The following is a 24,710-nucleotide window of genomic DNA, read 5'->3' on the forward strand; positions in this document are numbered from 1 at the left end:
CCTTTCCACACCTTTTTCGGTATTATTTATTAAAGTTTTATGGTCATAAGGTCATGTTTTAACCCCTATTTGTGTGTTTGTTTGTGAACAGGATATCTCAAAAAGTTGTGGACGGATTCGGAGGAAATTTGGTGGAAAGGTTGGGCGTGTGACAAGGAAGAATCGATTCGATTTTGGTGAAGATCCGGATCCGGATGTGACCCATCACTATCAGTAACTGTTCAACCTGGTGGAGGTATAGTCTCTACCGAGTGTCGTTCAAGTTGTTTATAATACTGTGTCTGCGTGATCTACGGACATAATTACAGTATGACTTATCTGGAGCCTCTTTTCCTGCCCTTTGTTTTTTCCATGGATGAATCCACATAGCTTTGGCTCACGTACACTACCTGCAGGGTATATTCCCTGCTTCCCAACCGCTGTCTCCTGGGACCGGTTTTGTCTCCACTGTCTTGGGAGAGGGAAAGACAAATCTGTTGGAGGATAGGGAGGATTTAATGATTGGTGTATAGCAGATGATGGCAGCTTAAAGAAATAAAAACAACATTCTGCAGATATTCAACCTCACCTCGTTATTCCTCATTGATATCCCAGAATGTCCTGCGGTTTTGTCCGAGTTCTGCCCTGGTGAAGCCTGGGCCTACACAAGGCCTGACCCCAGTGTGGCTGTGCCGCCATCGTAAGTCGTACTTCCCATCAATTCCCGGCGCCTCACCTCATTTATGTCCCCCCTGGCAGTTGTGTGCGAAGGTGCTGCTTTGTTAGACCTGCGCTCACACCTTGTCGCTCAACGTCAGCTTTTCCCACCACAAGCGACAGCTCGATACCTGTGCTGCTGCAGGCGCTGCCTTGTCTGGGTTGTCGATTCTTGTTTAATACATAAGTGAATGTTTTGTTAAATAAATGTAACATCGGTGTGAATGAACGGCCATTAAATCAATGCTTTCCCGCCTAAATCTGTTCAATGAAACAAGAAGAAAGATACGTAATGAGATCGTTAATTCCGAGGTCTGATATTAATCTAAATTATTTGTTTTATTTGTTTGTACGGAATTAAAAAATAAACATTTTTGACGGTTTCCTCATCAATAATTAATTTTAGATTATTTTATCCCTTCAACGGGACTGTCTCCACAATTTGATTTCTCCTCAGTGAAGTGACCGACATAGTGAATCCCAGGCAGAGTGAATCATCAATGGTGAGTACCGCTCCTCGGATGGACGTGAGACTTGGCGTGCCATCTTCTGGCATAAGTTGGTGGATCTTAAATAACCCACGGTGTCCTTGATGAAGAGTAGGTGAGTTATCGACGGCGACCCTGAATAAATTACAAATGGCGACCCTTCCCGGGACTGTAAAAGGATGTGGTATGAACCAAAGAGTTGGTGGTTGAGGGTGGGTGGTGAGGTAATGTGGTTGTTATATATTGTTGCATACTCCCCCCTAAACCCCGGCCACGGTGTACCTCCGAGCCTCGAAAGGAGTCACGGCAGAAAGATGTGCTATTGTGTGTGTGTGTGTGTGTCCCAATGTGTGTGTGTCCCAAAAATGTGTGTGTCCCAATGACCAATGGTAGAACCACACCAAGCAATTGATACAAATTATTGTATTCAAACTCGCACAATAATAACACTTAACGCAAGTACAAGGAAACTCTCACTTGCACATCATAATCCATACAATTCCTATGATGATACTCCGGGAGTTTGATTGCGACGGCGTTGGTAGCCATGGCGCGTTCGGGGGTCAGCAACGGCTGAACCAATCGGGGTCACCAGTGTGGTGCTGTGCACACACGACTCGATTGCCAGAGAGGTAGGCCACAACGTGTGGATACAAACAAGAGTCTTTATTACAAGCTCGCATATCAGCACTGGGCGGGCTCGAGCTTAGAGCCCGCATATATGTCCCGAGGCCACGCCTTGCCCCCGGGTGTGGCCGATCGGCCGAAAGGCGGGGCATGTATTTCAGTTCCCCGCCTGGACGCTCGCGCCACCCACTGGTGCGCGGAATTATTGACCCTTGTGCCCGCCACAATACCACCAATATTTCCTTAATCAATAACTCACAGTACTCTAATGTGAGTGAACTGTAACATTCCCCAAAGTCACGGTGTCACGACACAAGGCCAAAGTCAATCCCCGCTAAAAGGTCGTACTGAGACAGATGTCACAGGCAGAAGAGCCGCTTGGTGAGAGGTCGGGCCAAAGTCGGTCCGGTAATGGTTCACCCAAAAAGGTGATTGGAAACTCACACCTCCCGTTCACCCGACAATGAAGCCGACATCTATCTATAATTCCAGTAATCTCTGTGTGTATGTGTGTGTATGTGTGTGTGTCGTTTGTCTGTGACCGCTGTTTCTCGACAACCACGGGTCCGATATATACACAAAGAATTAAGTTAAGCACCCCCCCCCCGTTTTTTTACAACCTCGCACATTACAAGTTTGTTGTCGTCAAAACAGTGTAATATACCCATGATATTGCTATATTTTCTGGAGAAGTGATATTATGGTCACATAAAAACATAACAATCATGCCGTTTTCAATATTTTATTCTGAATAATTTAAGGTGAAATTTTTTGGGAATTTTAGGCATATTTTCACCTCAATTTAAGTATGGAGCTATAGGTCCATCACGGACAGTGTGGATGACGTTTATGTTTTCTAACGTACAGTCATTGTTCTGAGAAGACCTCTAGCGATCTTTGCGTCAATAACGTGTGTAGGACCCACGTGATCGGATCACTACTCAACCCAACTCAACCCTACGAGTGCACTCATCTGCATTTCATCAATGGATAATTGCTAATGTCATACCAATCATTATTTGATCTCACATACCTTAGAATATATGCCAATGTATACATATACACAAAGAATATATATTAGGGGGTGCTTACCTTAATTCGTTGTGTAGGGGTGCTTAACTTAATTCTTTGTGTATACTTGAAACTTGCCAGGTATATTGCTGGGGACCCGAGGATGTGCCTTTTCAAGGTTTCATATTAATCGGACAAGTAGTTACCGAGCTATGGCGATTTATTTACCAAACTCCGCAAGCCGTTCGCTTTGGACCAAACCATTTCATGTAAATAGAGGGGGGGGGGGGGGTTGTCACCGTACTCGCAAGCCGTTCGCTTTGGCTTTGCGAATGGACCAAACCATTTCATGTAAATAGAGGGGGGGGATATAATTTTAGATATATATATAGTACGGGCATGCCCTAGTGAATAATAATCGGCGGTTCCCACGCTGAGGTCGCTCCGGGAAAACCCACGACACACACGTGGAACAGGGCGAATGGCTTGTGCGAGGTGAAATGGTGGACCGGCCAATGATGGAGGCGTCACCTTGCTCTCCAACGACGATTCACTCTCGAAACCAAAACCCATCATGCAGGTTTAATTGCAACGGCAATAACGACACTGTCATGGGAATGCCTTTCCCGGGGAAACCAACAGGCAACATTCGCTCGCGACCCATGTCCAAAAGGTCCGCTCGCCACCACGAAGCAGAGAAACCCTCTTCTTCTCTGATCTCTCTTGATCCTATCGCCCGCCTCTTCTTCTACTTCTTTCGTTTCTTCTTTACCCATTTCGTTTTTCGTCTGAAACACTATTTTTACCCTTGAAGACAGTTATCTCCCTTTCACACCGAAACCGTAACAATAATAGTACGGTACCTTAAACTAAAAATGCTTCAAGTAGATGAAAACCACAAAGACGAAAGTGACGAATCCGTAACAATATACAGTGGAGAAGTGGTTGTAGGAAAATTTCAAATATGTTCCTTATGAATTATTTATGAATGTACAGTACGAGGGAAGAGACATCAGAGGTTGAGAGAACTGGAGGAAGATGTCGAAATGAATATTTGAGCAAGGTGGATATTGATGAGAAATAAAGTAGGGTAAAGTGTACCATATAGTGCAGTATAACATGGGGTGCAGTGTGGTCGGGTTCGGTGTGAGTGTGGTCGGGTTCAGTGTGAGTGTGGTCGGGTTCGGTGTGAGTGTGGTCGGGTTCGGTGTGACTGTGGTCGAGTTCGGTGTGAGTGTGGTCGGGTTCAGTGTGAGTGTGGTCGGGTTCAGTGTGAGTGTGGTCGGGTTCACTGTGAGTGTGATCGGGTTCACTGTGAGTGTGGTCGGGTTCACTGTGAGTGTGATCGGGTTCACTGTGAGTGTGGTCGGGTTCACTGTGAGTGTGGTCGGGTTCACTGTGAGTGTGGTCGGGTTCACTGTGAGTGTGATCGGGTTCACTGTGAGTGTGGTCGGGTTCACTGTGAGTGTGATCGGGTTCACTGTGAGTGTGGTCGGGTTCACTGTGCGTGTGGTCGGGTTCACTGTGAGTGTGGTCGGGTTCACTGTGCGTGTGGTCGGGTTCACTGTGCGTGTGATCGGGTTCACTTTGAGTGTGGTCGCGTTCACTGTGTGTGTGGTCGGGTTCACTGTGAGTGTGATCGGGTTAACTGTGAGTGTGGTCGGGTTCACTGTGCGTGTGATCGGGTTCACTGTGAGTGTGGTCGGGTTCACTGTGAGTGTGATCGGGTTCACTGTGAGTGTTGTCGGGTTCACTGTGAGTGTGGTCGGGTTCAGTGTGAGTGTGCTGTGTGGTGTGACAGTTCAGTGTGAGTGTGGTCAGGTGTGACATGCAGTATGATGGCATGTAGTATGGTGGGGTGCAGTAGATCAGTATATGGTGGGGTGCAGTATATGGTGGGGTGCAGTATATGGTAGGGTGCTGTATATGGTAGGGTGCTGTATATGGTGGGGTGCAGTATATGGTGGGGTTTTGTATATGGTGGGGTGCTGTATGATGGGGTGCAGTGTGGTAGAGTGCAGTGTGGTGGAGTGCAGTGTGGTGGAGTGCAGTGTGGTGGAGTGCAGTGTGGTGGAGTGCAGTGTGGTGGAGTGCAGTGTGGTGGTGTGCAGTGTGGTGTGGTGCGGTAATGCAGTGTGCAGTATGGTCGGATCCAGTATGGTGGGGTGGGGTTCTTCTAGGACATATTGTGCCCTTCTAGGATAAGATACATTAAACTTTCCACACAACATGTATGTACATATTTTTACAGCCACGGTTTTTGGGTCTACTATGAGGGGGATCCTCTGTTCCCCTCAAGCTTATCTGGTTTGAGGCCACTGATCATGAATAACTTCATACCATGGTGGGTTGCTACGGAACCGTGAGCGCCAATTGATCTACCACGTGGTCATAACTCATAGGGTTCTCCATCTGACAACTGTTTACCTGATCCAAGTGTCTTTACGATTGGGTGACACACCCTCAGCTATGCACCAATCGTATCTTAATTGGATCTTAATTAGGGTTGCCGATCTTAACGCTGGTGCATGCCGGACTTGAATGAGCCAATCAATTGGGGAATTATAACCTCCCAGTCTAACTTTGTGCCACTATTACACAATACATGGTGCCCATCAGACATTCACGGGAGGTGACAAAAGGTTAGAAAGACAGACAGTGTGAGGATCACGGCCGCTCGCTTACCGGGAGGGAGCAATCATGCTCCCCTGACCCAACACTAAAGGGAAAGGGAAAGGTGGGAGGAATTTATGTGCCTAATGGTGCATGTTGGAGATGATATGAGGTATGGTGCGTGTAAGCATGTATAGGGCCAGGAGAGAAGGTGCGAAAATGCGTTATCAGTCGGTGGCCACTCCATTTGGGTGATTGCTCTGAAAAGAACAGTCGGTGGCATACTGCCTTTTCGTTGAGCTCTTTTGAGTTCTGTCAGAATGACCTTTTAGTGCGAAAGCTGAGAAAAGAAGTGAGATAATAGCCTGGTGTTTGAGAACTAAAAGATATATGCAGCGTGGCTTGGTCTCGACCCTATGGACTGCTCGCTCCGTCCGTCCGAGTGCCTCGACCCCCAGCTTATCCCGCCAACACGAGCACCACATCTCGAGTGTCCTTTCACAAGTAATGAACCTGAACCAGAGACCAAATCCAGAACCAGCGTGTTAGCCACTCCCCTGCAGCTCTTTTATAATGCCTTGGTGGGGGCAAGGCCAACAATCGGATCAAAATAAACTCTTGGTGAAAATGCAGCTGCCGATTGGTGCACCACTGTTTAGCCTTGCCCACGCCAGACCGTTGCAACGACTTTCCTTCATTCAGTCTCAAAACCATGGCACAGTATGGAGCTCTCCGGGATTAACATGGGGCTTGCTTGGTCTTGTGGAGCGTTATAGGTGCAGGGCGAACATTGAGGGCTTGTAACTGTTCATGGGGACGGATAGCGCGATTTACGATTCACAGGATGTAGATGGCCAGTCAAACGTCTGTTTATTTTGAGGTGTTTATTGAGGCTTGAAGAGCTCCTGCCGCCGCACGTAATTCTTGCACTATCAGTGCCGGCGGCACTGGTGATGAGGTTGAGGTGACTGAGGTAATGAAGGAGGTACGTGGGTTGTCTAGGCGAGGTTGTGGTGAGGGGTCGTGAAGCTTCGTGGCAGGGAGCAATGAACACCATGTATAACGACTTAGAACAAGAACCACCTTTAGAGGCCATTTTTCCCCACAGAGCAGGGGTTGGCCTTTTTCGGGCACCTTGGTCCCCTTTTTGAAGCAATGTTTTATGGCCGGATGCCCTTCCTGCCACCAACCCTGTTGGTCGCCTCTTGCGACACACAGGGAATTACCAGTGAACTGGTACTCAATTTGCTGAGTCAACCCGCCTGGTGTTAATTCTGCAATTGACCGGGATTCAAACCCAGAATCCTAGGATCCCAAGCCGGCACCCTAACCACGAAGCCAACACCAGGCTAGTATAACAATTTAATGCAATGGAATTTAATCTGTGTGTAGGAAACAAGTGTAACTAAAGATCTGTATTAATAAACAGTCATTGTGATGTACTTATGTGTTGTGTATAAAGGAAAGATTAGGGGAAATAGAGTGGGTGACAGTTTGGTTTTAGTATGCCATTCAAATTACTTTTTGGTGCACAAACCTTCCAGAACCTCTCATGGCCCGCAATCCTTCCAGATTAAAACAAGAACCGCACATACATCACGAGACGCGCACATGAAACAATTACCCCTAGGAAGAATAGGGAAAAAGCTCTCTACTCCCCATTCCACTCCCCATTACCCTTCACCAACACATTGTATTCCACTCTAATCGACTACACAAGGGGAAGGAGCTATTCTAATCTTATACTATGGAAATAACTACACTAAGGGACCTGTATGGTGGTTGCCATTGCCTCTGAGAGGTTTCCTAAAACTGCAACAATATATATATATATATATATATATATATATATATTGTAACGATTTTGAGAAGTGTGTAACGATTTTGAGAAGTGTGTAACGAATTTGAGAAGTGTAACGGGTTTTGAGAAGTGTAACAATTTTGGAGGAAGTGTAATGAATGTGAAAACGTTACAGTGAAAACGTTACAATGTGAACGTTACAAACGTACGGTACCACCCTGTAATGTAAATAATGGTCGCAGTCAGCGTCCTAGTTAATTGCATGAAATATACACGCAGGTCACGATATATCTTTTAAATAGTGTATTTCCTTATTCCACGTAGGCTAAGTATGTGTTTTCCCACTAGATTGACTTTGCATTGTATCAAACAAAATAAGCGTAGGCCCTTCCAATTTCCCCAAAACCTCCCTTCCAATTGCCTTCCGCATTTTGGCTGGTTTTCTTCAAACCACCATTGGCCACGAGGTAAGGTTGGGGAAGAAAGGCGTGTCTCCACCTCGTCGTAAGAGGGAAGGAGTGAACCAGCCCTAACAGCCAATCAACACCGCGGTGAGTGACCCGGTAGGCGTGCCCTCGGAGTCGGCGGCTTGATTTCGCTCGAGGTGATAAAAGCGACTGCAGGGGACTGCTTTAGAGATGACTGGAGATGAGCTGGAGATGACCCTGGGAGAGGAGCAACGAGGCCGCACCAAAGAGAGGCGGTGAGATGCGAAATGCTCCAAGCCAAAGAGGAGAGGTACTCGGCAAGGAGACCAGCTTTGGAGAGACGCGCTGAAAGGAGGGAGACGGCCCCGCCCCAAGAAGGGGAGCAGGTGTGCCGAACCAGCGCGGGACGTCTACCGCGGTGGATACCCGACGGAGGGTTTCCCGCCAAAACCGCGAGGGATTGCGACCTGCGCGCTCCCGACCAAGCGATCCATCTCAAGCCTTACCTGCCTGCAATTATCCCCTGTGTAAGTGTGAACGTCCTGTCCTGTTCGTTTGTATTGGGGCTAAGTAAAAATGAATAGTGTAAGTTAACCATTCGCTGTGTTACTGCTTCTTCCATCCATTGCTGTGTGTGTATAATAAATCTGTTCTTCCTCCGTATTCTTCTTCTTCTTTTTCCTTCTCTTTCGGTCGCTTTAGAGATTTCCCGATTGAATATCTGTGGGGCGATCTGGTCAACGTCGGGTGGAATCGGGTTTTAATCGGGGAGTAACTGTTCGGACGCGGTTAAATACACCACCGCTCGGTCAATATAACATCTAAAAGCCGCGTCCGTAACAATTGGTGTCAGAAGTGGGATTCGAACCTGGGACTAAATTTATTTAGCCCAAATTTTGGACACCAATTGTGTTAGTAGAGTAACATTTGGTGTCGAGGAGTGGAATTCGGACCTGGGACTAAATTTGTTAGGCCCAAATTTTGGAACACCAATTGTACTATTAGAGTAACAATTGGTGTCGAGGAGGGAGATCGGACCCGAAATCGGACCCGAAGCGCGCTTAACGCGCTCAAAATTACAAGCTGCCGAAATTTATTTTGTTTTATAAAGCAAAACCCGAATTTTGAGATCGCGCCATGGACAATCAAGGCGATCGGATGCCGGTGGGAGAGATAGACGGGGTGGAATCGACCCAGGACCTCGGGGAAATGTATGTGGAGGAAAGGGAGGAGAAAAATGGCAATGTGGTTGAGGGAGTATCAGACGCACAAAATGGCGCGCTCGCGCACGTGGTTGAAGAGTCCCAAAATAGCGGCGCCGCGGAGGGCGAGCCCGCGGTGGCGGCTGGGGACGCTGGGCAAACCGGGTTTGACCTCAGATTATTCTTGACCCAACTGAATGCAAAAATGGATAGTATGGGGGGCCAATTGGGGGTAATGGGGAACCGGATGGATGCTCAGGGTGAGCAATTGTGGGTAATGAGGGACGAAGCGAGGGGTACCGGTGAGGGATTAGAAAAGAAATTTGAGGGATTAGAAAAGAAATTTGAGGGATTAGACAAGAAATTTGAGGGATTAGACAAGAAATTTGAGGGGTTAGACAATGGGATAGAAGGGGTGAAACATGGGTTAACGGGGGTGGAAAACAGAATGGCTGCCCAGGAGAATCAGTTAGAGGGGGTGAAAAATGGGTTAATGGGGTTAGAAAATAGGATGGAGGACAAATTGCGGGAAATAGGGGAACAATCTGCCAGGGAAGTCAAACAAATGGGAGAGCAGATAGAGGAGGTGAAAATCGGGGTAGAAACCAAACTGGATGCTCAGAGGGATGAATTGGGACAGATGAGGGTGGCATCTACAAAAGAGATGGAGGAAATACGACGAGGGGTGAGTGAGGAGGTTTCGGGGCTGCGCGAGGAGGTAAAGCGAGGTGAGAGGCGTATGGAGAAAGAGGTGAGAAATAATACGGCTAAGTTACAAGGGGGAATAGAAGATCTGACGAAGGGAGTAGAACAGCTGACAGTCGGACAAAGGGAACTAGCGGACCAAGTGGAAAAGAACACTGCAATCATCGGGGGTTTAAAAGCGACACAAAAGGACATTAAAAACGAATTAATAGCAACACAAAAGGAATGTCAGATGGTACATGAGGGGTTGACGAAGAAGTTGGAGGAGGTGACAGAAGTGATGGAGACGAAGGACCGAGAGGTGAGGACGCACATCGAAACGGTTAAGGTGGCGTTAGAGGAAGAAATAGAGGGGGCGCACCGGGAGATGAAGGAGGTAAAGGAAAAATTAGAGGAGGTGGAAGAGGGGGTGAGTGAAATTAAGAAGAGACGGAGGGAAACTAAGAGGGAGATAAAGGAGGAAGTCATGGAATATGTACAAGGTCTGTGTTCAAATTATGATGTGATGCTCACTAACCAAATAAAGAGTTTGCAGGTGGCAAAGGAGGTGCGGAGACGAAGTACGGAGGTGAGTGGCAATGTATATGATGTGAGGAAAGCTTCAGTCGGCTTGGGGATTGGTTTGGATCCGGGTGTTCGTGAAAGGCCGTTGGTGAAGTGTGTGACAGGTCAGGTGTGCGAAAAAAGAGGTGTGCGAGAATGTCCGACCATGGGGTGTGTGAGGAAAAAGTGCACGCCGAGGAGTGAGTGTGCCGTCAGGAGTGAGCCGGTCGAAGCGCGTGTGCGAGGGGGTACATGGAAGCGCGGTGTGGTGAGTGTTAAGGAGGAAGTAACGAGAGAGTGTACACCTGTGGTGAGTGTTACGGAGGAAGTAACGAGAGAGTGTACACCTGTGGTGAGTGTTACAGAGGATGTAACGAGAAAGTGTACGTCTGTGGTGAGTGTTACGGAGGAAGTAACGAGAGAGTGTACACCTGTGGTGAGTGTTACGGAGGAAGTAACGAGAGAGTGTACACCTGTGGTGAGTGTTACGGAGGAAGTAACGAGAGAGTGTACACCTGTGGTGAGTGTTACAGAGGATGTAACAAGAAAGCGTACGTCTGTGGTGAGTGTTACAGAGGGTGTAACGGGAGAGTGTGCGCGAGAAAGGTGTGTAACGGACAGGTGCATGAGGAAAGAGTGCGTTGTCAAGAGTGGAGGTGAGAGTAGTGAGAGTGAAACGGAGCGTGAGTTGGTTGTGACAGGTGAGCGAGGATGTACACCTGGGATGGAAGGATGCACACCTGGAATGGTAGAGCGTGAGTGGGAATGCACGCTGGAGTTGGTGGTGAGGCACGTGGTTGGGTGTGCGAACGAGGGCACACCTGTGATTGTCACAGAGGAGGTGACCGAGGAGGGGGCGCGAAGCGGTGTATTGGTGAGGTGTGCGAGCAACGAATGTGTGCCAAAGTGTTCGGTGGTCAGGTGTGTGACCAAGGCTGTGAGTGGAATGGGTGCACCTGGGTGTGTAAGGAAAGGTACGAGGAGCATGGGCACAGCTGGATGTGTGAGCAAGGAACGGGCTGCGGGGTGTAAGCGTCCAGGTGAAGCATCGACGTTAGACGGGGTAGAGTTTAGAACGACTTATAGCCGAATCGGGCCCTCGGTGCGTGCTGGGCCTCGCTTTGAACGGCCGCGGCCGGGCTCCACTAGGCGGAGCGGGCGGCTGGATAGGAAGGGTCGCTATGGCGACCACGTTTTGTTGAGACGTGCCGGCAGGTCGAGATCGGGACATTGGATGGCTCCACGCCGAGGTGATGCGTGGGATCTCGGCCCGGGTAAGCCCCCGCCCCTGCCCCGAATGCGGGACGCATCCAGCCGCCAGCACAAAAGAATCCGCGTTCAGTGCTCGGCTGTACGAAGCCGGGCTGTAGAGGTGAATTGGCGCACCGAGAGGATGTAATAAGTAGACGGGTGATGGTGATAGTGATAGTGATTTAAAACGAAATTTAGAAAAGTGAATAGAATTGGCAGTAAATGGAAAATTTTTGAATTGTTGGATTTGGACGAGCGAAATTGGTAGTGAGAGACCCCCGATGTGGTGGGATGGCAAATCCACCATCCCTCACAGGTGGGGGCAAAGGAGCTATAGTTTATGGGGTGTATGGCAGTGAAAACTAGCCCGGGTGGGTTAGGTTATATTGATAGGGCCCTAGCGAAGATGACATTAGGTGACGTTAAGTTTAGTTAGTGACTGATACCTGTAGTGGGGACGCAGGTAGTTTAGTGTGGATGATAATGACGTGGGAGCGCAATAGTTTAAAGGGACGACTGGGAAGCGCAAGTTTCAGAGAGGAGTAGTTAGCTGAGATGATGCCGTGCGTGTGAGGATTGAACAGGTGAGAATGGAACAGGTGTGATTGCACAGGTGTGCAACTGAACAGGTGTGTGGAGCAGTGTATGAGTGAGTGATGGTGATGTGTGTTGTGTTGACCAACTGGTCCAGAAAGAGGAGGAGGGTGCAGGTGGCACCAGGTGAGATTGCACAGGTGTGCAACGACAGGTGAATGGAGGACAGGTGTATGGAATAAATGGTATGGAGTATTGGAATGGATGGTCGTGGAGTGGGTATGGTAGAAATTGTGGAGTGGAGTGGATGGTGCGAAGGTGTGAATGGGGGAAGAGTGGACCCCCATCACGGATACCCGGGGCGGGTAGTGTAAGTGTTAGGTAGAGGGTACAGGTAAATTGTGGTTGGATATTGGCATCTGTGGTGCGGGTGACAGAATGGTATGTGGATGGGTGCGTTGGTGTTGTGGAAATGGCTGGGCGTGTAGCCTGTTAGTGTGTGTAGTTGGTTTGGGCACTCCACCACTGTAAGGATGTCGGCCAGGTGAGGCCGCAGGTGGGCTCTGGGAGCCGGTAGTAGTTGTGTGGATGGGGCCCGAGGATCCGGAGGACGGACCCGGGTAGCCCAGTGCCAGAGGGCACCATGGGGTGACAGAGCCAGGAGAGGGGCTGTCCCCAGTTAGTTAGGTTAGGGTGAGGAGCTAGGTAAGCTCAGGTGGCAACTACGGTGGTGGAGGTGTGCAGGTGGGTAGACCTGTTGGGAGAGCTACACGTCGCGGCCCAGAAATTGTGCGAGGGCACCGGGAGATGAATCGGGGGAGTGAGACCCCAAATTGAGAAGCACCACAGTTTGGTCAATGGGGATTGGTTGTTAGAACCCATAGTGTAAGTGGCCAATGGATTGGCAGGGAAAGACCCCGGGTAGTGTAAAGTGTGTTAAAGTCATTTAGAGGATAGTTAGGATGAAGGATCTCCTCGCACCATCTGCACCCACTCACCTGAGGTGACAGGTAACTCCACACCATGCCATGTTTTATTATTTTTTATTGTGCAAATGTTTGGAATGTGAGACGCATCATGACGTGGGTGTGACATTGTGCGTGATTCCATCTCTGCCTCCTTATGAGGACTGATGATGAATTTGGTAATGGCAAATTTTGGATAGAGGGATTGTGGAGACGAATTTGGTATAGGGGAAATATGGGGAAGACGTGACAGTAGTGACGAATTGGTAATGTGTAGGTTTTGTACATATGGGGTAAGGGCAAGGGTGGGCTAGGTAACAGGGGGGTGACGTACGGTAGGGACGAGCTTTCTCACTTCGCCCTCCGTATGCATTTCGCCTTGCATTGCCTTTTTGACGTGTACCCTTGTGACCTTACCCCTCGCTCAATTGTCTTTCTTTTGTCTCCCACATGACCTGTGCGCCATTGGGTGCCGATGGGAGCGTGCGTGAGGTGGCCATTGTGCGCCCGAGATTCCCAGAACCAGCATGCATTGCGTTGATGTACCACATTATGGACCGCTGTTCTGCGGCCAAGTACCACTTGATGGACCCCAGGTTCGGGGGCAGGGCACCTCTGTTGGAAACCGGCCATAGTGGCCAGGGAATCTTGCTTGCGGACCTCGGTAAGGTGGCACCTATGCCAAACAGGTGTACCACCCTTAGTTGGCCCCTGAGGCCCTAAATAAAAATGGACACAAGTTGTGCTTTTTATTATGTCCAAATAGGCCGCATGAAGCCAGAAGACGTCGGGAAGAACATCGGCCCAGCAGAGAAAGAGAAGACCACCACCAGTTGTTTTGTTGTGTTTATTATGAACCATGGTGACCGCACCGGATGGTGCTTTTGGGTGCTTTGTGGTGTTTGGGTGCTTTTGGGTGCTTTGGTGGTATTGGTACTGGTGCATCGATGCAATGCGTGCTGTCTCCTCCCTCCCAACAGGAATTTCTTTCTCTTGTTCCCTAAAAAAGAAAAAAAAACAAAAAAAAACACAGGTCCTGGGTTGAGTTGTAAATAAGAAATCACGTCATTGTAAATAATGCTCCCCACCGTAAATGTATAGTGTGAGAATAATTCCGTAATTCGGTTAGCTGTGGGCTTGAGTCTGTTAGACAGGATGCAATGCAATAGGGGGACATACTTATTTGTGTTTTAAAATTGTCACACTCAGGGTCAGGTTAATTGTAGAGGGAATTACACCTACGTGCCACACTAAGTTAAAGTTTAATAGGCCCGAGGACGGACCTGAAGAAAGGGGGGGTGCAGTGTAACGATTTTGAGAAGTGTGTAACGATTTTGAGAAGTGTGTAACGAATTTGAGAAGTGTAACGGGTTTTGAGAAGTGTAACAATTTTGGAGGAAGTGTAATGAATGTGAAAACGTTACAGTGAAAACGTTACAATGTGAACGTTACAAACGTACGGTACCACCCTGTAATGTAAATAATGGTCACAGTCAGCGTCCTAGTTAATTGCATGAAATATACACGCAGGTCACGATATATCTTTTAAATAGTGTATTTCCTTATTCCACGTAGGCTAAGTATGTGTTTTCCCACTAGATTGACTTTGCATTGTATCAAACAAAATAAGCGTAGGCCCTTCCAATTTCCCCAAAACCTCCCTTCCAATTGCCTTCCGCATTTTGGCTGGTTTTCTTCAAACCACCATTGGCCACGAGGTAAGGTTGGGGAAGAAAGGCGTGTCTCCACCTCGTCGTAAGAGGGAAGGAGTGAACCAGCCCTAACAGCCAATCAACACCGCGGTGAGTGACCCGGTAGGCGTGCCCTCGGAGTCGGCGGCTTGATTTCGCTCGAGGTGATAAAAGCGACTGCAGGGGACTGCTTTAGAGATGACTGGAGATGAGCTGGAGATGACCCTGGGAGAGGAGCAACGAGGCCGCACCAAAGAGAGGCGGTGAGATGCGAAACGCTCCAAGCCAAAGAGGAGAGGTACTCGGCAAGGAGACCAGCTTTGGAGAGACGCGCTGAAAGGAGGGAGACGGCCCCGCCCCAAGAAGGGGAGCAGGTGTGCCGAACCAGCGCGGGACGTCTACCGCGGTGGATACCCGACGGAGGGTTTCCCGCCAAAACCGCGAGGGATTGCGACCTGCGCGCTCCCGACCAAGCGATCCATCTCAAGCCTTACCTGCCTGCAATTATCCCCTGTGTAAGTGTGAACGTCCTGTCCTGTTCGTTTGTATTGGGGCTAAGTAAAAATGAATAGTGTAAGTTAACCATTCGCTGTGTTACTGCTTCTTCCATCCATTGCTGTGTGTGTATAATAAATCTGTTCTTCCTCCGTATTCTTCTTCTTCTTTTTCCTTCTCTTTCGGTCGCTTTAGAGATTTCCCGATTGAATATCTGTGGGGCGATCTGGTCAACGTCGGGTGGAATCGGGTTTTAATCGGGGAGTAACTGTTCGGACGCGGTTAAATACACCACCGCTCGGTCAATATAACATCTAAAAGCCGCGTCCGTAACAATATATATATATATATATATATATATATATATATATATATATATTAATGTAAGTATATTTATTATATAATGAATGTATATGTATTACTAGCAAAAGTACCCGGCGTTGCGAGGCAATGCAGAGTCGCTTTGTGCCGGGAATATAAAGAGAGGGGGAACTGAGAGAAGGGGTGGGGGGGAGGGGGAGGAGGGAGAAGGAAGGAGGGGTAGGAGGAGTAGGTAAGGCTTGAGGGAAGGAGAGGGGAGGGAATGGGAATGAGGAGGGAAGGAGGGAATGGGCATGAGGAGGGAAGGAGAGATAGGGAGAGGAGGGAAGGGGAGATAGGGAGGAAAGGGAAAGGAGAGGGAGGAGGAGGGCAGGGAGGAGGGGAGATGGAGGTGGGTGGTGGAAGGAGGAGGGGAGTGGGTTGTACTTAGTATTGTAATTGTCATCATTTCCCGTGTTTAAATCCTTAAAGTTTATAGGTTGGTCAAAATTAATGGGATTTCCAACAAAATGTATTGCATTCGAGTGTTCAACCACTCCAGTGACGACCAAAACCGAAAATAGAAATCGAATCAGAGTTAGAATAACCCATAAGGTCCTGAAGAACATTTGAGAAGATCATCTGACCCATCATGATCAATCCCCACGTTGTCCTTAAAAGCCATAAGTTGTTAAAAATTCATCGGGTTTTCACCGAATTTGTTTCGCCAGGGCCTTTATCAACCTAAAGTTGCTACTAAAACCGAAAACAGATTTCAAATCTGAATTAAGATAAACCCATGAGGCTGCTCAGAGCATTGAAAAGCACGGTCGAGAGCTGCATCCATACATAATGTTGAGCCTGTAAAGGCCATAAATTAGTCAAAGTTTACACGGGTTTTTACCAAATTTGTTTTACCAGGGTCTTTATCAACCTTAACTTGCTACTAAAATTGAAAACAGAAAACGAACCTGAGTTAAAATGAACTCTTGGGGTCGCCTGCATTCACTGTACCACCCTATATAACTAACACCATGAGGTACATTTGTTGAAATTTATCGAATTTTCACCGAATTTGTTTTACCAAGGCCTTTATTGACCCTACCTTGTGACACAAACACAAGACTTACCTTATTAGTCCCCTACCGGTGTACACCGGAGGGGACTATAGGTTTGCACGCCGTCCCTCTGTCTGTCCGTCCGTCAGTCTGTCCGTCTGTCAGTCCGTCAGTCCGTCACGCAAAGAACAGTTTTCCGGACTTTTTTTCTAAACGCTTAATGCTAATGATTTCAAACTTGGCACATGGTTTCCTCATGATAAGTTACAGATCAAGTTCGAACTTCATGACTTTTCGATCATTTTGACAAAGTTATGGCACTTTGAACTTTGGTAATGCTGATAATTCTGATGATCCTTAACTGAGTGCCATTTTAAGTTTTAATTTCCTTTAAAAACCATTTTCTCTGCAATAATAGGACTGATTGAGATCAAATTTTCACCGGAGGGGGGACTCGGTCTGTAGAATATTTTAATGGTAATTATGACGTCACAGGTCACGTGGTTCGGCCGCCATATTGTTTTTCGTGAAAACACGAAAAACCCTTTTTTCTGCAATGGCTGAACAGATCGAGGCCAAACTTTGCAGGCAGAATCGCATACCCATGACGAACAAAAAAGTCAGCGAGCATGACATGATGCGTCACATGGTTTCAGAGTTATGACGTTTTTAAGCATGAACATTTAAAACCGAGCTCCTCCGTCATTTTTGATCCAATCGAGGGGAAACTTCACAGATCTGTTCAGCATGTCAGTCTACTAAAATTTCCTTTTGGAATTTGCGATAGGGCACGTGGTTTGGCAGGTATTGCTAATTAAACGAAAATATTTTTTAAATGGATATCTCTTGTTTATTCTAGAGTTCTCCTCAAGCCGCACCGCGCACCCTCAGCCTCATCTGCGAACGTCAAAAGCACGACACAGCACTCGCTTTTTGGAGGGGCGGAGCCAAGCCGAACAATATATATATACACATCGATCATTGATCGTGAACCCGAAAATATAATAAATTACTGATATTTAGCGACTCGAAAGGTTCTTTATCAACAACTTATTTTCTCGTGCTTCTGCTGACCTGTCTGCAAGGTGTATAAATCAAAGTCCTGAGTGCGAATCACAGGTGAGCCCGACCTGAGGTAATTAGCGATTGGGAACGATTCAGAACCTGTGGGTAAATAACCCTTGGTAATTTCCCCAACAGTTTTCCGGACGACAGACTGCCGGTAGGGGACATGTATTGCAGCGCAATACTCAGAATGCTTATTCTTCTACAGACACCCTTGTCTTTCCAAATATCCGCACGTATCTGCAGGACCGACGCAGGAAGCCTGTCTCTTGACGGTCTACCCAGTTCACGTTCCATTAGTCATTAGTGGGTGAATAATCTCAATAGGCCAAAACACAATGGCAGGTTAACAACCCAGCGATGTGACAGTGGCCTAACCAAGATGGCGGACAGCCAGTTTAGTAAGGCTTTTATTTTTTTTTTGTTACGAGCACCTCCTTAATCGTCTTCAAAAATGGTGTTAAACACATCCAGACACTCAGTTTTCATTCATGCACTCTCTTGGAGATCGAGAAGTATGCACGCAAAGCTTGGGGTCACAAGTTTTCATGGTTTGAGTTATGGAGGAGACATATATATATATATATATATACACACACACACACACACACACACACACACACACACACACACACACACACACACACACACACACACACACACACACACACACACACACACACACACACACACACACACAGCCTTTTAATATTATAGATGTAATGTATGTATATTTCTTATGTAATGAATGAATATTTATTATGTAATGTAAGTACTGTATATGTATTATATAATGTAAGTATGTTTATTATGTAATGAATGTACATTGTACATGTATTATGTAATGTAAGTACATGTATTATGTAATGTAAGTATATTTATTAGGTAATGTAAGTATTTTATTATGTAAGGAATGTATATTTATTATGTAATGTAAGTATATTTATTATGTAATGTAAGTACATGTATTATGTAATGTAAGTACATGTGTTATGTAATGTAAGTACATGTATTATGTAATGTAAGTATTTTTATTGTGTAAGGAATGTATATTTATTATGTAATGTATGTATATTTATTATGTAAGGAACGTATATTTATTATGTAATGAATGCATATGTATTATGTAATGAACGTAGTTATATTACATAATGAGTATGTACAGTATTACATCGTGAATTTATTATTACGTCTTGCATGTATATATGTAGTATGTAATATAAATAATTTTTTATTATGTAATGAATGTGATGATGATAGCATGAGTCGTCGCTTTCGACAAATCATCCTCTTCATTGGCATGCTCATTGCTCACAAAGCATTGTGTGTTGTGTGATCGCTATATAGGTCAATGCAGGACCTACAGCGTCGACCGCAAACATCGCAGGTATAGACAGACTGGTCCTTGCGGAGATTGACGCTGGCAGATTTTCCTTTCTTGCCTCCGCTGTCTCTCGATAACAAGTCTCCCACATTCAAAGTGGTCTAGTCCTTTGTGACAAATGTTATGCCAAGGTGACCTGTTTGTGGCCTGATGTTCCCAGGTGACAATGTATATGTATTACGAAACATTATAATGGGCACTGCCCATGGAAAACCCACAAAAGAAATAACAAAATGTGTTTTTGATTTCCTTTATTTCACGTCTCGGGTTTAAGACAAACAGCTGTGAAGTGGGTTAATGAGTGTTGTGAGCCAGGAGACAACAATGATGTTTTATTGTTCAATTTCCATTGCCACTTTCAGAACTAAGTCACTGTTGAAACTTTTTTAAATTAGATGGATTAGGAAACGTTTTATTACATTACATCTGAAATATCGGAGTGGAATCTGTGCGGTTCGAAAGTGGTTAGTAAGATATACATACACGAGAGGTGGTCATTAGGTTCATGGCCTGTAAAAATTTAAAGTTGAAACCGATATATAGATACATACACAGTTCTTTTACAACAATTCCAACCAAACAATTAGCCAGCTCTTTTCTGGCACATATATTTGACCACGGACTTATTGATCAAATCACCTCCGCTCTTTTCTGAGGATCGATGTACCCGAGTTTTGAGAATACACCGATGAAGAAAGGAACGTACAAACTATCATTTTCTGCAATTAATATTGCCAACACTTCACAAAAAGGGGAATAAACACACAAACACGTCCCCAGATCGATCGTAAATAAGAGCATAATACGAACAACTGTGCGATCTTCCATTCCTTGCGATTGAGAGAGAGGCGAAAAAAACAATTCCCCTTCGTTTATGAAATTTCTGATGATATGTTATGCAGAAAATCTTGAAAGCTTTATATATACACTGCTTAACAGATGAAGTATTCTGGAGTCTTCTTGAGCCCTCAGTGATGGGCATGGCACATGGAGTGCATGCGGGTATGAACATGGCGTCAGCGCGAGCAGTCCAGTTACAATCAGGATGTCTCTTCTCCGCGGAGACAGGACAAGACACAAAATACATCTGGACAATTATCACACATTTAAACAAAGTAATATAGTCCCAGCATACGGCAGAGAATTTCGTTGACTTGTTACGATTGAGTAATGCCATCCAACGTGACATTTGCTCAGGTGGAAAGTCTTTGAGATAAGAATGCTTACAAAACATTAACAGCATGTAATCGAGTGAGAGAGAGAGAGAGAGAGAGAGAGAGAGAGAGAGAGAGAGAGAGAGAGAGAGAGAGAGATGGAGATGGAGACGGAGCCGGAGCCCCACATATAGCGAACTAGCGTAGACTGCGGAGGAGTCTTTGTGTAAAAGCGTAATCCTACCCGGAATAGATGAGCCTGCCTGGGCTGGAGCGGGTGGTAAGGAGGGCGAAACGAGTGGAGTGGATTTAGTTTGGTGTGAAAAAAAAAAAGAGTCTGGGGAAACCCAAGAAGAAGCCAGCAGTGCGTTGGAATTTGGAACCACTAGCAAGGGGATTCGTACAAGACTGGGCGATCATTTCACAACGAATCAAAGCGACATTGTGAGAAAATCATTGTCAGAACGTTCATGGCCCAAAGACGTGTACATTTTCTGGGGTCTCAGTCATGGTAAATAGATAGGTCATACAAATTCAACCGAGCTGTATAAAGGGTCGACGAGCGAGCATTATACACCAGAAACACGGCGTGTTAACCACTTTAAGGGATTGATCGCACTACAATATTAAAGGTGTGTGTACGAGGATGAAAATTGAAGAGGTGGGAGGATGTAAATTTGATAGTGGCAGGTGATAGAATAAATCCGTTTAAATTGGGATTAGATAGGTACCTAGATGCATTTGAAAAAGAGGGCAACAGGGAATTTGGCAGGACTTTGAGGTAGCTTAGCTTGTGCGTGGCTCGTCGATGGTTTCTGGGATGATTTCTGGAGATGGTGTGCAGTACAGGCATGATTAGGCAAATTGCCTCCTCCTGCGCCAAGCCTGTTGTTGTCTACTATAGGGGAGAGAAGTTTGAGAGTGATGGAGGAAAAGGGTTCTGGGCTGCGGCCGGGTTGGGAGCTTGGATGGTTGTGTAGCATGCGATTCCTTGCCAAGCAAACTCTCCCTTGAACCATCTAGCGTGGTGATGCATAATGATCTGAAACATCTTGGATTAACTATGATTGTTCCAAGTCCCTCTGAGGTAATGCAGGACTTGTAAAGCTCATCCTTGAAGTCCAGTGCAGCGTCAGGACATCATCATGCAGTGTGGTATGGCATAAGTCAGGTTGTGAATGGGAGTTGCTCGTGGTTGCTTTGACACGCGGGCGTTGCCAGAGTTACGGACAAGACACATCGCCTCCAGCGGGTGTTGTGCAGGAGGATTGGCTTGGCCACAGAGACCAATTTGTTCTACTCGTTGTGGATTAGACGTAAAACCTGCTGTTCCGTGTGCTCTCGGAGACCAAGCGTTCCAAGCGTGTTTTCTCCGGCGCCGTGGCCACTTGAGAAGGCCAACTAAAGTCGGATTCGATGTGGGAAAGAAGAGTGCTGGGAAATGGGAGAGACAAGAACGCATAAGGGAAAGAGGATCCATTTTCACACTCGCTAGTGGGTGTTGATGCGTGTGTTAATTTAATGAGTGTGTATATGTGTATATACCGATTTTGAGTTGTCAAATGCTCATAAATATCGTCTAGATTTGCCATGATAAATACTGAGTTGATAAAAACTCAAAATCAAGCAACGCCATGGTGTTGCAATCATTTATTGAAACGAAAACGTGGTGAAATTTCAAGCTGAGGCCTTCCCTCATCTGATCTTTGTAGATATATAGACTCCGCTATGTACATGCCCGTAATATGCTATGGCTCGAGAAAGATAATACATCCCCAATCCGCATTACAAATCCATCATTCCAGTCCACAGATAACAAGATACCCAAACCAAGAAACCATCTTAAACGAGAAGTGTACGAGAGTACTTGATTAAAATCTTCACGAGAAAAATGTATAAAACACAGAATACAGAAATCCAAAGTCTTCGTGTCTCTCCCCAAACAAAAACGATACAAATGTGAGCATTTTTGTGAGCATGAAGACTGCAATCCTGGGCCATTTAGCTTTCCCGTTGGCCTGAATCTAGTGTACAGGACAATTGTCTTTACAAACGTTGGAAGCTTGAGTTGCTTGTATTACAGGTGGTTCGGACACTCGCGTAATAGTAGGTGCACCTGCGAAAACGTCTTTCGTTCAAACTCTATACACATGAGGCTATAATAATTATCATTCCGATTAACGACATTGCTAAGCAAACTACATCAAAAAGCAATAATAAATACAAGGCAATAGAGGGGGCGGCAAGTGAAATGCCCAAAGTAATAATAAGAAAGCTTTTCGGAGCTTGTTCAAATTGTTTACTTTGCTTGCGTAAATGCTGCACAACAGAATTTATTTTACATCGCAACATTGTATATATAATATATTTATATTTATATAAATATATATACGAGAGCAAGAACGCACTCAGGGCATTATTACCTTCCCTGCATGTTGACAACCCAGATCGAATGACGTGGAGGCCCAAAAGCATCATGGTGAACGAGGCTTTTTACTTTGGCCCAGAAAAGCCCTCATGTTGCTCACAAAGTTCTCGTACGTTGTTCTGGCAATTCCGCTTAACAACAGAGAGGAAACTGTGCGTGTAGTTATTTTATAAATTGGTTTGTAATTTTGATAAAGCCTCGACTTGTGCAGGAACATTTAAATCCATCCTTTTGAACGCGGTAACAGCCGTTTGCGATTTGTCGCAGTTATATTCGTTGGGATTTGCATGCAAGGAAAACTAAGCCGCACACAATCCTGCACTTTCAACAGCATTTCCTTCACTTTTCCATCGCGTCGGTGTCACCATGTAGTGCATGATAAAGCTGAGGACATTTGTGGTTACGAGGGGTGCAATGAGATGCTCGCGATAGTCAAAGATATTTTTTATTTTTTTTACTGAACAAGTACATATACAAATGAGCAAGGAAAACGTTACATTTATAATTATATGTATCGCACTTTGGCTGTTAAGATAGACTAGAGGAGTACAGCTATAAACTGTCACACTGGTGATTCGCAGGCAGGGAGATGAATCGCAAAGTGTGCCGGTCCATCGAAAGGGCGTTAAGCCAGGTGTCCCATCTTTTAGCATTATATTATGGACATTAGTGTCTTTCACGAAGAGTAAGCAACTTATTGCCGGCACCCTGAACAAATTACAAATTTCAGCCCAAATCACCTTCAGTTGAAAGGCAGGTTTGGCCAACTGGTTCATGATAAACCTGGTCCGAAAACGTTACCCAGCTGACCTCAGGAATAATTGTGACTATATATATATATATATATATATATATATATATATATATATATATATATATATATATATATATATATATATATATATATATATATATATATATATACACACACACATGGCGGCATGGTTGTTCTGGAGCTTCGCAGACAGGGCGGACGTACGTGGCGGTGACGTCACGGCGTTCGCTCATCAGGTTGGAGTACTAAATTATATGTAGTAATTTCACTACTCCCAACGGCATCCAGGTCGACTCCATGTAGTGGGTGGAAACAAGAGGTAATGTACCATGTGGTAGGCGGTGCTTATCGCTCCCGGTAAGGTGCAGCAAGGGCTGTATGGGACACCTTACTGGCAGTTCTCCACTCACAGTATGGAGTCGCATAATAACTGACATATATATATATATATATATTTGTATATATATATATTTGTATATATATATTTGTATATACATAATATTCCGGATCCATATCCCAGGTGAGCATTTCCATTATTCGACTGTTTGCAGTATCGCAAGTCTATTATTAACAGTTTCCCACAATTCATGATTTTTGAAGCAAAATAAAATTTGAAGCATTATTGTATTGGGAGGAATATTGCCATTCCCTCTGACTAATGTGTATGGGGAAAAGGTCATGCCGGTTGTTAAATAAGACCAAAATGTAACCATTTGTTTTAGAGACGGCAGCAAGGAGGTTAATGGATGTTCCCCACCCTCCTCCCCCCATATTATGATGGCAGATAAAACAAGGGAATGTATATAAGGAATATGTCACATAATCTCCCTTTTGAAGCTCTTTTGAAGATTTTTTGAAGATCACAGTGTCACATCATGGTTACACGAGCGTACATCATATATGGTCCGATGTGGAATAAAATACAGCAATGAATTCTGCATTTCGACCATTTGAATGCAGGGTTTTCGCTTTTATAAAACTACGACGGTTATTTTAAAATCTTGACCAGTTATCGTTAATTGATCAGATTTTATTTTTTCTCAGCTGCTGTGATAATGATACATGATTGGAAAAAATGAAAGATAGAATATGTTGGTCCTCTTAGTTGAACAGCGAAATAACATGCTCTGCCCGATACGGTATAATCAGTTCCGTTGTTTGTCATGCTAAGGAAGGAAAGTGGGTAAACCACTGCTTTTGTGGATGATTGTGATGGATGATAAATACTGTTGATCTGAATTTCCACAATAAAGCCCCAAAACGTTCTATTGTTACTATAGAAACATTGTTCTTTATTAAACATCGTCTGTACACTAACACGGTTTCAAAGTTTCATGTATGTATGGTGTGTGGATGTGTATATATATATATATATATATATATATATATATATATATATATATATCTGTATTGTACCTTATATATATATATATCGTACCTTAGCTGACCGTATCGAGGTTTAAGGGCCGAAACGGGATGATGCTGAGGACCTCGAC

The 24,710-nt window shown here is 45.5% G+C and overlaps 2 protein-coding genes across 2 annotated transcripts in view; one reads left to right on the forward strand and one right to left on the reverse strand.

The window, feature by feature from the left end:
- The first annotated feature begins 1,171 nt into the window (after nt 1–1,171).
- LOC137425432 (uncharacterized) overlaps nt 1,172–24,710 on the forward strand; it is a 109,830-nt gene continuing 86,291 nt past the window's right edge. The window contains exon 1 of the mRNA XM_068113869.2: nt 1,172–1,199. The gene's annotated coding sequence lies outside the window, so the exon portion shown is untranslated. The remainder of the gene's footprint in view (nt 1,200–24,710) is intronic.
- Nucleotides 19,107–24,710, reverse strand: part of LOC137425771 (pituitary homeobox 3-like) — a 124,469-nt gene continuing 118,865 nt past the window's right edge. The window contains exon 4 of the mRNA XM_078776642.1: nt 19,107–21,445. Within this exon, the coding sequence (XP_078632768.1) occupies nt 21,322–21,445 (124 nt within the window). The 3' untranslated portion in view covers nt 19,107–21,321. The remainder of the gene's footprint in view (nt 21,446–24,710) is intronic.

Source organism: Myxine glutinosa, chromosome 4 (assembly GCF_964187855.1).
Source record: "Myxine glutinosa chromosome 4, kmMyxGlut1.1, whole genome shotgun sequence".
Lineage (NCBI taxonomy): Eukaryota > Metazoa > Chordata > Myxini > Myxiniformes > Myxinidae > Myxine > Myxine glutinosa.